The sequence below is a fragment of the Elaeis guineensis genome, chromosome 16, assembly GCF_000442705.2.
Source record: "Elaeis guineensis isolate ETL-2024a chromosome 16, EG11, whole genome shotgun sequence".
Taxonomy (NCBI): domain Eukaryota; kingdom Viridiplantae; phylum Streptophyta; class Magnoliopsida; order Arecales; family Arecaceae; genus Elaeis; species Elaeis guineensis.
This window is the reverse complement of record NC_026008.2, coordinates 30,414,850-30,429,159: the sequence shown is the minus strand read 5'-3', so window position 1 is coordinate 30,429,159 and position 14,310 is coordinate 30,414,850. Positions and strand designations below refer to the sequence as shown.

Sequence of the window (14,310 nt, the reverse complement as noted above, 5' to 3'; positions counted from 1 at the left end):
CTGTTGCTTCTGATCCAAACCAATCCAATGCGGCAACCCGAACCGATCCAATGTGCCACACGGTCCTTCAGAAGAAAGTATACGTTATAGACTTGTTCTTTGCCCATAATTGCAATGTAGCATCTGATGATATCTTAGATCATAACCACATGAATTCTATATATAAAAGATAGGTTGCGGGACAACTTACCTCACAAGGTCAAAATTATTGATCTATGTACCATCACACTCAGCAGTTCACACTGGAATGGTCTAATTAGCATGCAATGGCAAAATGTTACAATTCATGAGCATGAAATTCTTGATTTCCTTGATGTTGGCCACGACGATATCTGAAATATTTCCTAGGCGTCTTAATTCTTTCCAAGATCACTTGGCATATTCACTTGGTTGCATAAGCCTCAAAACTTTCTGACATATTCAACAACTGTTGAATCTACTAATAAGCTCTCAAATTTAAAAAAAAAAAAAAGAAAATAGTAATCTGATTTAGTTAAAAGAATGAAAGAATAAGGTTATGATACTTCTACATTTTGAATAGTTTACATGTTCACCTTTCTTTTTGTTACATAAATAGGAAGAAGTGCACTTTGAACAAGTTTCTGTCAACTCTGATTTTGATGCAGCATACTTGGTAACTCATTCACTGTTCAAAGGATTTTCTACATTCAGTACTGTCTCCTTGCATCTCTAGATTATTTATCTTTGTTCCTTCCTGAAAATTGGTCGAAAGGCTGTAGGTTCTGTTCAAAATGAGTCGCTTTCCTCAGTTGCCATAAAGAAAGCACATAAGACTTGTTTTAAATCTCATGATATGAACTTATTTGCCCAAAAAATAGAATGAATCTGGCATCTGCATCAGATATTTAAACAAGCTGCTACATGTTAACAAGACCAAGGGCTTTCTAACAATTCCTCATCATTAATGGTCAAGTAACCTGTGGACTTCAGCTCGCCATTGATTCCATTCAACGCCCACTCTATTTCCATCATCAAGTTCTCAGGTGCCCCTTTTGCTGAAAACTCAAGCACCTGTCCATCAACTTCAATCATACTGCAACCAGGTGCAGTTTTCTTTATCCAGCACTCTTTCATGACAGATCTAACTTTCTTTACATTCTTAAACCTGTTAGCCTTTGCATATATATCTGAAAGAATTATATAGAATGCATGGTTCAGAGGATCTAAGCCAATCAAATAACCAGCCACCCTTTCTCCGAGCTCCACATTTCCATGCATCCTGCATGCCCCAAGCAATGCCCCCCAAACATACGAGTCTGGCTCCATAGGCATACTTCTGATCAGTCTTTCAGCCTCTTCAAATAACCCTGCTCGGCCAAGCAAATCAACCATGCAAGCATAATGCTGCAACTGAGGTTCAATCAAGTAGATTTGTTTCATCACATTGAAACACCACCAGCCTTTTTCTACCAGGCCGGCATGAGCACAAGCACTTAGAAGTGCACCAAAAGTCACATAATTAGGCTTTGTCCCATGCCTCTCCATCTCTTCTAGAAGACCAAAAGCCTCTTCTCCAAGCCCATGGATGGCAAATGCAGAGATCATTGCAGTCCAAGCCAAGACATCTTTGTTGGGCATCTCCTGGAAGACCTCCACAGCTCTCTCCACACACCCACATTTTCCATACATGTCTATCAATGCGGTTCCAATCACGACATCAAACTCCAGCCCATGCCTCTTCAAGTAACCATGCACCCATTTCCCCTGGTCCAGAGCTCCCAGTGAAGCACATGCCGAGACTACACTGGCAACCGTCACCTTGTCAGGCTTAGCACATTCATTGGCCGAGTGCTGCATCTCATGGAACAAAGCCAATGCCTCCCTCGACCGGCCACCCTGTGCAAACCCAGTTATGATCGAGTTCCAAGTTCTTGTATTCCTCTCCTTCATGTCCAGAAACAGATGCAGAGCCAAGTCGAGCTCCCCGCACCTCAAATACCCTATCAAAATCGAGTTCCAAGAGACTACATCTCTGTGGGGCATTTCTTCGAACAACCTCCGCGCGGAATCGACGAGTCCACAGGTCGAGTACATATAGATCATGGCATTTTGAACGAAGATGTCCAAATGGAGGCCCAACTTCGAGACGTGGGCATGGAGGCTCCTGCCGGCGGCGGAGTCGAGGCGAAGGGAGCAATGCTTGAAGAGGAAGGGAAAGGTGAGGTGGTCGGGACGGACACCAGCGGCGAGCATTTGGACGTAGAGGGAGAGAGGGATGAGAGGGGAGGAGGGCATGGCGTACGCTCGGATCATAGCATTGTAGGCGGAGAGGGTCGGGGAGGGCAGGCGGCGGAAGAGGGCGGAGGCGTAGGGGAGGGAGCCGGCGGGGGAGGTGGCGCAGAAGAAGAGGAGGCGGGAAAGGAGGGAAGCGGCGGTGCGGGGGTCGAGGTGGGGGGAGGTGGTGATGTGGGCGTGGATTTGGCGGAGCTCGCGCAGGCTCTGACATCGGTGTATGAGGCGGGCGAGGGCGGTCGCCAGGGCGGGAGAGGAAGCCGCGCGCTCGCGCATGTCATCCTTCGCACCAAGTTCTTTCCATGAAAGGTGGGCATCATGCAATATTTTCATAACCGAACCGGACATCGGATCGAAATAAAAAAAAAAAAAAATTATGTACCATGGACGATGCAGCTCCGTACATACTATCCACAGTAATTAGCTCCCATATGAGATCAGTCAAAAAAAAAAAAAAAATTTTTTTCGCACTGCATTCGATCTCGTATGTGAGCCAATCACCGCAGGTGATGTAGCTCACGATGATTGACTCCCGCATGAGGTTGGTGAAAAAAGAAATTTTTTCCCGCACTGCATCCGATCCCGCACATGAGCCAATCACTGCGGGCGAAGCATGCGATTTGCACCGCCTGCAGTGCACAAAATATTTCTCAATGAAAAAAAGATCAGGGGTCAACTAAGTCAATCGATTGGTCCGATCAATTGATCTGTGATATCAACATAATATAATAAATATATGTTATTCTTCAAAAATATAAAAATATTAAACATTTGATACTCTAGATGTTTCCAAGTTCATACTATCTTTGGCCCACCCCATGGTCCTCAGCGGCCTCCTCTTCTACTCTTGATCCATGATCTCCATGCTGTTCTTAGGTTGTCTTGGCTGTCTTTCTCTCACCGATGGCACCCTCACCATCGGATTCGCCAATATCACCCGCTACTCCATCCTCTCCGGCCTCGCCACCGACATGGAGCCCATCTGCAGCCAAGCCTTTGGTGCCAACAAGCACCCCCCCTCCTCCACCTTGCCCTCCACTGCACTATCTCCTCCTCCTATGCTGTCAAGACACCGACATCATTGCCGCCGCCCGCTTCTACATTCCCCTCCCTCCTCGATATCGCCCCTCCCCCTCCCTCTCCTCCCTCGTCGACATCGCCCTTCCCCCTCCCTCTCCTCTCTCATCGTCCACCGCTTCCAACTGCCCCCCTCCGTTAAGACCTTCAACATCTGCGGCATGGGCTGCAGCGCTGGCACCACATCAATTGATCTCGTCATCAAGATTAGGTACGGACGGAATACCCTTACCTTAGTGGCCGCGCTATCTGACCCGGGATTCGGTCGGTTCATCATGGGCCGACCAGTTCACTAGGTTTTCATGATCTTTTACGGGCTGACAATCTACTGGGTCATGCCTAAGCTCCGGATCAGGATTAAAAACTGTCTCCAGTCCAATCGATCGACCCGACCGATCCGATCCGATTCTATAAATATTGACATCATGTACAATGCATGTTCTACTGATACTTAAATCTTCGACATTAGAAATTGGTTAAGTTTGGGATAAAAGCTATCAGGCTGAAAGAACGGATGTTGTGCCAAATAATATTGCTTATCAGTAAAATATCCCATGATAATAGAGAAGTAAAGAGAAAGAATTCATATTAAAATTAAAAGAAATATTTAAGAATAAATATAATAAAAGTATCGCTTATAGATATATGAAAAATATAATTCAATAAAAATAATTAAGAATAATAAAGGTACTAACTACTCTAGGAATTAAAATAAATTCTAAAAAGTACATCAAGGCTTTGAATAAATAAATTGATGGCATTTTTTTAAAAAAATCAATATTATACCATAAGTTAAGATACGATTAAAAATTAATAATATAAAATTAATAATATAGTATTCAATAATGTTATTATTTATGGGTAGTCTCTCAAAATACAATCAAGTCAAAATGATAAAAGAGGACATGGAGAACTTATCATTCATCACAAGTCCAAATGCTCTATGATGCATGTTTTGCACTATAAAAAGCTATACATATTCGAATAGTGGCCATATTGCTTTCCCAAAGAATGGAGTGTTCTCGTACAATCCCTCAACCATGCATTGGAGAGTCTAATGGAGAACGTCGGATTGCGGCTCCAGAACATAGAGCTAACAAGGGATTGAGAGATTGTATGAGAACCCTCTATTTTTAAGATAGATGACATAGTGGCTATTTGAGTATACACAACTCTTTGTGGTGCAAAACATGCACCATAGATGACTAGGAATTTATTCATCACATCATGAGGCATATCCAAAAGGTCCAACATATCTTATGGTTATAGGAGTTGCCACGTAGCCTTTTAGGTAAGCTAAGAATTCTAAGAGGTAAGGTTATAGATTTAGATCTAGATTAATAGTAAGAAAAGGCCGAAGGCACACCCTACCACCCTCCTTTTGAGGAGGTTCCAAAGGTGAAATGGGTCTCCTATATCTGATAGACTAGGGCATCATGAATAAAGAATTAAAGAAAAGAAAAGAAAGAGAGAGAGGGCGGGAGAGAAGAGAGATGTAGTGTCTAAAGCTTTTATTAATGCTCATTTTCTTTTTCTTGGCTGTGAGATGTGATAATAATTTTATGAATAATCAAGGAATACGGGATCATATATATGTTAAATAGAATACCAAGTATTATAAAGGAGAGGCAAATACACAAATTTGTTTGAGCCATAGTTGATGCGAGGCTATTGTTGGTTGTGTGACTGCTTGGTCTTCCTCTCTGTGACTTAGAATCTCAATGATGGCTTTCAATGTGACAAATAATACAGTTTAAGTTAGAGAAAAAATCTAGTATATATATAAATAGATATTTTACTAGACCCTTCCATCGATCATAGGCTTCAATAAAATCTAAGCCTATACTTAACTGCTCAACTAGACTTTTATAGAAAAGATGCTACAGTCCAATCCCATAGGATCATAAATAAATTGGACTAACAATTCAATGGACTATCCATTAATCTTTTTTTGTATAAAATAAATAAATAAATTAATGTAAGCTCATATAAGAATTTTTTTTCAACAATCTCCCACTTGGGCTACATTAATTGTTTTATTGAAAACATTTGATTTCTTTGAAAATGGACTCTCAGGTTGATAACATAGAAAAACAATATGTAGCCATATTTTTAAAAAACTGTCCTGAGATAACATCTTAAAACCAATCTGGTCCAACAGAATCTTAACATCTGATTATGACAATCAATATATTCTCATCATCAACACATGACTATCCATAGTCACAAATGTTAATAATTAAATCGACATAGATCATAAGTCTAGTAGTGTAGTAAGAAATAGTACCAATACGTGACTATAATATAATGTGCACTATTGCTTATCGTTCCTTATTGCAATTTTTGAACTGAATAAAATTGTATAGCTGCACAAAGCCTGAATGTCTCAAAATCCTGCATGTCGAGACTTTAAGCAGCCGACGTAAAGACATATCACAAATTCAATGGTCATTCTTAAGACTTGGCAACATACCTTAAGATATCATGTTGTATTTCATTTTCAATTACACAGCATATAATAAACAATAATGATGATCATCAAATAATATAGCTCATCAACCAAATGATATAACAGTAATGTGCAATCTATATACAAAATTACTCAAAAAATTCAAATCACATAAACTCCCACTAACCCAAGGAATCAAAAGACCCCAAAATTTTCATATTCTCGATATCTTCTTTAAACACTATGGGTCTTAAACCTTTGGTTAGAGGATCAATTATCATGGACTATGCTCTGATGTTTTCTATCACAATGTCTCCCTTTTTAGCTAAGTCCTTGACCATAAGGTATTTGATTTCCAAATGCTTAGATCCACTACTTATTTTATTGTTCTTAGAGTATAACACAGTTGCACTATTATCACAGTAAATCACCATCGATCTAGAGATAGAATCAACAATTCTCAATTGTGAAGTCAAGTTTCTAAGCCAAATAGCTTGGGAGGATGCGCCATAACATGCAACAAACCCGGCATACATAGTGGAAGATGCAATCAGGCTTTGATTAACATTTTTTTAAGAAATAGCTCTATCATTTAGTATGAAAATATATTCTGAAGTAGATTTTCTATCATCTGTACACAAGCATAAAATTCTTTATCCTCTACAGATACCTCAAACATTCTTCGATGCAACCCAGTGATTATGATCTGAATTTAACAAATACCTTCCAAAAATATTTGCTGTGAAAGTAATATCAGGTCATGTGTATAATTGTGCATACTGTTGGAATTTGAGGTCTGGGGCATGCATGTGTGTTTCAAAATTTTATTTTCTAAACACCGTAGCGGAATATGAGATTAAAATACTTTTAATCTGAATCATGCATACATAAAAATATAAAATCACAAGGATCTAGTTCATATACTGAAATTATACGTATGCTGAAATTCAGATTGTGATCAAATCGCATACCTGTTTCACAATCTCTTTCTTCAAATCTGAATCTGGAAGAGAAGAGGTTTTTTTCTAATTGCACAAATATCCGACCTCTACGGATATCCACTCGAGATCAGTCTGGAATAATTCTCTTCAAGTTAAATTTTTTTTCTAAAAAAATTCAGCCTGCTGAATCTGAACAAAGTCTGGGTCGCGATTAACTCTTGATCTCTTTCCTTGATCTTCTTCTTCTCTTCAACTCTTACCTTTCTCCCTTGCTTTTGTGCTGCTATCAAACATCAAAAATCAGCACCAAAGAGGTCACCCAATAGTCTTGGCATGGAGGAGAAGTGGGACGCCCAACAAGGGAGGACGTGTGGGACATCCCAAGGAGAAGAAAGGGAGAGAGGAAGAAAGGGCATGGGGGGTTCTAAGAGAGGCGTGGGGTGCTGGTTTGGATTGCCTAGAGACTTTAGAAGAGGTCTCTTTAAATAGGCATAAGGATTGAATCTTATTCAATCACATAATACGAGTCCTACTTGCATTGGATTTCCTAATAACTTAAGTTATTCAACTTCCATTAAGAATCTTTTTAGGCACCAACTCTTGGAGCCCTTGCACCCACATAAACACATCCCAAAGTACACCCAAGGGACGTCCCATATAAGATCCACATGCCCTCTAATCATGGGATACGCCCAACTTGATCAATTCAAGATGGCACCCAAGAATAACTATCAAAGAAATTAATTAGGATCTTACATCCTTAATTCATATGATCCAAAATCTTAGACACCCAATAATTGAGATCTAATGAATCTAATTTATTTAGATTATTAGCAGATAATTAAGTTTAAATATCTTATCAAATAAGAAATCCAAATATAAAAAAAAAAATTGGATCCAACCATGTGCTAATAAAGTTACCTTGAACCCAATCGAGTTTTTCTAAATCCAATTGATACTTCATAAGCTCAATTGCTAATTTCAGGACTAATTCTTTTGTTGTGTGATCCCATAGGTTTAATTCTATCTGGTAGTGAGATATACAATGATCTCTATCAAAGTATCATTGAAATTCTTTTCAATGAGTTGAAATAATTTCACTCTAACTCATCAAAGATTGTCGATCTAGAACAACTCTAGTGAGCTCTCACAATCTACAAGTGACACCTAGTAGTATGTAGTAGTAATCCAGTAGAACTGAAATGAACCTCTAGGTGTAGTTGACATGTGATTCAGTCCTTCGATCGTGAGTCCCGACTAGATGGCAGGTCATGGATAAATAGTCAAACATCAACATCAGTCATATGATAGATTCGATCAACTCAAGTCCAAATATGATTTCTATGAAAATTTTTTTCATCAATCACACTATTGTGGCCACAGATTCTCAAACTTAGCTTTTCATATCCCATAGGACTACTCTTTTCTACTAAGATCGATAGATCTTATCTTGATGCACACCCTGCTCCTACAGTGGACTAACTGTCGTCAATATCTACTACAAAGACTCATTCAGATCCATGTTTATGTGTCAATCAAACTCCAGCAGCCACACTGCGAGCAGCAGTACCATCTCAGATCAAAAGATCAGTCACACAACTACAATATCGAGATGATCACTGACGATCGAGTAGAAATCCAAGTGATCTCTCATATGGTCACGTTCAGTACTAGTTATTCTCTAACAACTATTCGCACTCGTCGTCCAGTATCTCTACACTATAGATTAGAGATCCATCTATTTTGAAGGAAGCGATCTGTGTGTCGGTCTATCTGAATCGATCATCATTCTCATGATAATCCTATGATCGAAAGTATTTAAAAATTAAATACATGTCTCTAATTTTTAACTCTTTGAGAATATGTATCGAAAGCTAATTTCATGGATGATTCAAGGACACATCATACTTGAATAAAAAATAAATTTATCCTTTTATTGATCAAATCAATGTATTAAGTATTAAATTGTATCCTAGATTTATTACAATATGTCAGTCATATTGACTTTTAGGACATACATCTAACAATCTCTCACTTGGACTAAAGCTAATTGGCCACAAATCTAACTCCCATCTTCTCAAGGTGGACTTTCATTTTTGATTGGCTCAACTACTTAGTCAGCAGGTTTGCCACGTTGTCCGTTGAATCTACTCTTCGCATCTCGATATGTTTCTTTTCGAAATAATCGCATATGATATGATATCGCTGCTCGATGTGCTTTGATTTTTGATGAGACCTCGACTCCTTAACAAGTACTATGGCTCTATTGTTGTCACAGTAAAGTGGTATGACATCCGATGTCATAATCTCAAGTTTCACGATGAACTTCTTGAACCAGAAGTCTTCATTTATAGCATCCGAAGTAGCGACATACTCAGCCTCTATAGTTGAATCTGCTATGATGGGTTGTTTGGAACTCTTTCAGCTAATTGTGTCACCATTGCAAATGAACATATATCCTGACGTAGATTTTCTATCATCAAAATCAGACATGAAGTTTGAGTCAGTGTACCCCTCAACTTGCAACTCAGAATCTCCTCCAAAGATCAAGAACAAATTCTTAATCCTTCTTAAGTATTTAAGGATGTTCTTCACAGCTATCCAGTTCTCTTCACCTGGATTCAACTGATACCTGCTCGTGATACTCACAGCAAAGATAATATCAGGTCGAGTACACAGCATGGCATACATGAGGCTCCCTATAATCAAGGCATAAGGAATCCTACTCATGCGCTGTATTTCCTCATATATGGTCGGACACATCATCTTGGAAAGATTAATACCATGCCTAATAAGTAAAAGTCCTCTTTTGAAGTTTTTCATGCTGAACCTCTTCAGTACTTTCTCTATATACAGCTTTTGTGATAGGACTAGCATCCGTTTAGGTCTATCCCTATAGACCTTTATTTCAAGAATATAGAATGCTTCCTCTAAGTCTTTTATGTAGAATTCTTTGGACAATCATTTTTTGACCACGGTCAGCATGAGAATATCATTTTCAATAAGGAGAATAATATCCACATACAATATGAGAAATGTTATGGCGTTCCCACTGACCCTTTTATATACACATGGTTTCTCTTCATTTTTTATGAAATCAAACGATTTGATCGCTTCATCAAAACGATGCTTTCAACTCTAAGAAGCTTATTTTAATCCGTATATGGATCTTTACAGCTTGCAAACTCTATGATCATCATCACCAAATATGAAACTCAAAGGCTGCTCCATATAGATATCTTCCTCAATATATCCATTCAGAAAAATAGTTTTCATATCCATCTGTCAGATTTCATAATTATAGTAAGCGCAACAGTAAGCAGAGTGCAGATGGATTTTAGCATAGCTACGGACGAGAAGATTTCTTGATAGTCAATGCCCTTGCGCTGACTATAACCTTTAGCCACAAGCCTAGCTTTGTAAGTTTCTATCTTACTATCGGTACCTATTTTTTTTTTATAGATCTATTTACACCTAATGGATGCAATATCCTCAAATGGATCCACTAAGGTCCATACTTGGTTCGAGTGCATCAAGTCAATTTCTAACTTTATCGTATTTAATCATTTTTCAAAATCGATGTCAGACATCACCTCATTAAAAGTATTAAGATCATCACCATGACCCCTGTTGGGTATAAAATACCCCCCGACTGAAGTTTGTAGAAGACTGACACTTTCAGGGCTTTTTTGGCTTCTAATTTTGTTTAGCGTCTCTCTGAACCCTCTCGACCATCCAAGCTTCCATAATACCATCTGGACTTCTCTGACAATGAGCTTCTCCATCCATCTACCGGACCGCTCCAAAAGCTCTCTAGGCCTCACTATCAGCCGATCTTCTATAGTTGATCAACTATTCTTCGAACTTCTTCCAGCCTTCGTCAATATCCGAGCTTCTCCGACAATGAGATTTCTATAGTGATCAGACTCCATCCAAGTTTCTACAACGGTCGACCGCCTTCAGAATTCCAACTGAGCTCCTGCGAGAGCCGAACTTTTACTACGAGCGATCTACTCCGAACTCCTACAGCGGGCGGTTTACCTTGGATATCTACTGTAAGTCAATTCCATTCGAGCCTCTACTGTTAACACATTTCTTTCGAACTTCTATTACAGGCAGACTTCAACCAAGCTCCTATAGTGGATGGATCCCAGACGAGCTTCTACGATGGGATAGGATCCACCGGCCAAATCACTACTCTGAGCTCCCACGACAACCGATCTTCGATCGAGCTTCTACAATAAGCGGTCTCCTTTTAGCCTTCTACAAGAACCAGACTCCATCCGAACTTTCATAGCGGATGGATATCGGATGAGCTTCTACAACGAACGGACTCCAGCAGCTAAATTTCTACAACGATCGATTGCCTCTGGTGTCTGCCGAACCTCCCCAATGCCATCCAAGGTCCACCGTCGGCCGACCCTCCACCAGATTCTTCATGAAACCAAATTTCTTCCATGGATAATCTTCAGACAAGCTTCCACATCAGGCAAATCCCAGACGGACTTCCCTAGCAATCGAACTCTTGTCGGACTTCACCAACAGAAGTCTCCATCCGAGCTTCTACAGTAGATGACTCCTGCCTGTAGCATCAACACCTGAGGCATCCGACAATAGTAGACTCGTCAGCAACCTCGAAAACATCCGGGCTTCTCCTAGATCGACGGGATAGAGAGCCATTCCGCTCCATCAGACATCCCAACAGAGCTCCAACCGACAGATCCGAACTCTCTGGCAAGTCACGATAATGGCCACTACCCTACTCCACTCTCTACAATGAATTTCGCATGGCTCCACCACTCTCTGACGAGTCGCGACGACGGACACCACTCTACTTTCTGTAACAAACTCCACGTGGCCCTGAACGACCCCTGACGCCACTACTCTCCGTAACAAACTCCGTACGGCTCTGAACAGCATACTACCAGACGGTTACAGACGTCGCTGTCAATCAGTTACGCTCTCCGTCTATAAAAAGAGATCCCCAGATATGTTTTTCTTTAAGCTCTAAACTCTATCTCGAAACTCTGCTAAAATTCTCACTCGAGCACTCTATTTCTATGGAAGCAGAGTACTGACTTGAGCGTCAGAGGATCTTGCCGGAGCACCCCCAACTTTGATTTAACTTTTCTTGCAGGTTTCGGTGGCGGCCGCGATCATCTCGACTCCAGCGACTCCGACTTCGATGAAATTCTGCACCAACAGAATTGGCACTAGAGGAAGGGTCCCTGTGTCTTTGCAGTACCCTTGTTCTTGAAGGAGTGCTCAACGAGACTATCTTCGGTCATCTTCTCCGACATCCTCTTCTCCTTCTCCTATTAGATCTCTACCTGATGCCTCTCCGAAAGGCATCCATCAGGCGATCCACGGCCTCCATAGCCAGATCTCAGGCTCCGACCTCACCTCCAGTTTCTTGGGCTCCTCCTCCTCCTCCGACAATGGTGATCGATATGAAGCAGTCCGACCTGCTGGTTCAGCAGGTCAGAGGCCTCACCGAAGCAGTACAGGCCATGCAGCAGCAGCAGCAACAGCCGCAGGCATCACTGCGGTTGGAAGAGCATCGTCGGAGTTCCAAGATCCGATAGTAGGACGGGCCACCTGGGCCAGTCGTCCTGTCTTCCCCGGAAAGGGGAATCCGAGGGTGGAGAGCCCTCAGTCTGATCACGATTTCACTCCCGGAGGATCCCTACCTCCACTCTACCGGAAGACCCTAGGGACTTGCAGTCGAGAGGACCTCCTGGATCGAAGGCTCCAGGAGATGAACCGACTGATCGAAGAGCTCCGCTACGCTCTCCCTGATTATTGTAAGGACATCTGTACTGACCCTCCTTTCTATCAAATGATCATCAACACCATCTCTGGATGGCCTCGGAAGGGAGCGGCCGGTGGATCGATCGGACCGCTGAAGCGGTAAAGAACTAAAGGATCTATAATCTTTACTGAAGAAAATGCTCGGGAGGTCCAATTCTTCCATAATGATGCGGTTGTAGTTTCTTTAAATATTGTTGATTATGATGTATGTCGTATTCTTGTTGATAGTGGAAGCTCGGCCGATATTTTATTTTACGATGCATTCTCAAAAATGTCCATCCCTGACGGTCGGTTAGGGCCGATTAGCTCTCCGTTGGTAGAGTTTACTGGCGATGCAGTGCCAGTGGAAGGAGTAGTAACCTTGACTGTAGTTGCAGGTCGGTATCCAAAATAATCTAGAGTGCTGGTGGATTTCCTAGTAGTGAGGACACCATTTGCCTACAACGCAATCCTCGACCGATCTGGCCTCAACACCCTTCGAGCTGTAGTATCGACCTACCATTTGAAGTTAAAATTTTCTACTAGCCAGGGGGTCGGAGAAGTCAGAGGAGATCAAGCCCTAACAAGATATTGCTACAACATAGCCCTTCAGAGAAAGAGATAGTCCGACCCCTGTCCGGTTGATGGATTGGACACTCACGACGATCTTACTGAAGAAAGGGGTGAGCCAATTGAAGATCTTGTCTCAATTCCTTTGAACGATGGGAATGAAGAGCACGTGGTGAAGATCGGCTCCAACTTGGGGGAAGAGGTGCGGACACAGCTTATCAACTTTTTACAAAAGAATGCGGACATTTTCGCTTGGACTTCGACGGACATGCCAGGGATCGATGCTGAAGTTATGGAACACCGTCTGGCTGTTGATCCCGAATACCGGCCAACGAAGGAAAAAGTTTGAAGTCATGCGCCGGAAAGGCAGATGACAATAGCTAAGGATGTTGATAAACTCCTGAAAGCCGGATTCAACAGAGAGGTCAACTATCCGAGCTGGGTTTCCAATGTGGTCCTGGTTAAGAAGGCGAATGATAAATGAAAGATGTGCATAGACTTCAAAAAGCTGAATAAAGCCTGTCTGAAGGATAGTTACCCTCTGTCCAGAATCGACCAATTGGTGGATGCAGCCTTGGGCCACGAGCTTCTCATTTTCATGGATGCATTCTTCGACTATAATCAAATTCGGATGGCACCAGAGGATGAAGAAAAAATTGCTTTTATTACTAACCGTGGCCTTTATTGTTACAGGATCATACCTTTTGGTCTTAAAAATACAGGGGCAATCTATCAACAGTTGGTAAACAAGATCTTCAGAGAGCAGATCGGTCGCAACATGGAGGTCTATGTGGACGATATGCTCGTAAAAAATAAATTTTTGATGAACCACATCGCCGACCTTGAGGAGACCTTCAGCGCCCTCTGAAAATACAAGATGAAGCTGAACCCAGCCAAGTGCGCAGAAAAATTTTTGGGCTTTATGGTATCGGGGTGCGAGATCGAAGCAAATCCGAAAAAAATTCGTACCATCCAAGAAATGACCGCCCCGAAGTCAATAAAGGAAGTTCAGCACCTTACTGGAAGAGTAGCGGCCCTAAATCACTTGTCTCAAGATCGGCCGAGCGGTGCCTGCCTTTCTTTCAGACTCTCAAGCAGTCGAAGAACTTTTGTTGGACCTCTGGATGCCAGCAAGCATTCGAAGAGTTGAAGAACTACCTCGGCTCATCTCCACTATTGGCAAAGCCCGAGCCTAGAGAGGAGTTGTTCCTGTACCTGACAGTCTCCCCT

General features: G+C 41.5%; 1 protein-coding gene across 1 annotated transcript; it reads right to left on the bottom strand.

The window, feature by feature from the left end:
• Positions 1–464: 464 nt before the first annotated feature.
• On the bottom strand, positions 465–2,594 carry LOC105059345 (pentatricopeptide repeat-containing protein At5g66520). Its single transcript, XM_010942610.4, has one exon. The coding sequence runs from the start codon at positions 2,584–2,586 to the stop codon at positions 886–888; it is 1,701 nt and encodes a 566-aa protein (XP_010940912.3). The 5' UTR covers positions 2,587–2,594; the 3' UTR covers positions 465–885.
• Positions 2,595–14,310: the final 11,716 nt, after the last annotated feature.

Coding starts and splice junctions, on each gene's coding strand:
- LOC105059345 (XM_010942610.4), bottom strand. CDS start 2,586: ATGAAAATATTGCATGATGCCCACCTTTCATGGAAAGAACTTGGTGCG.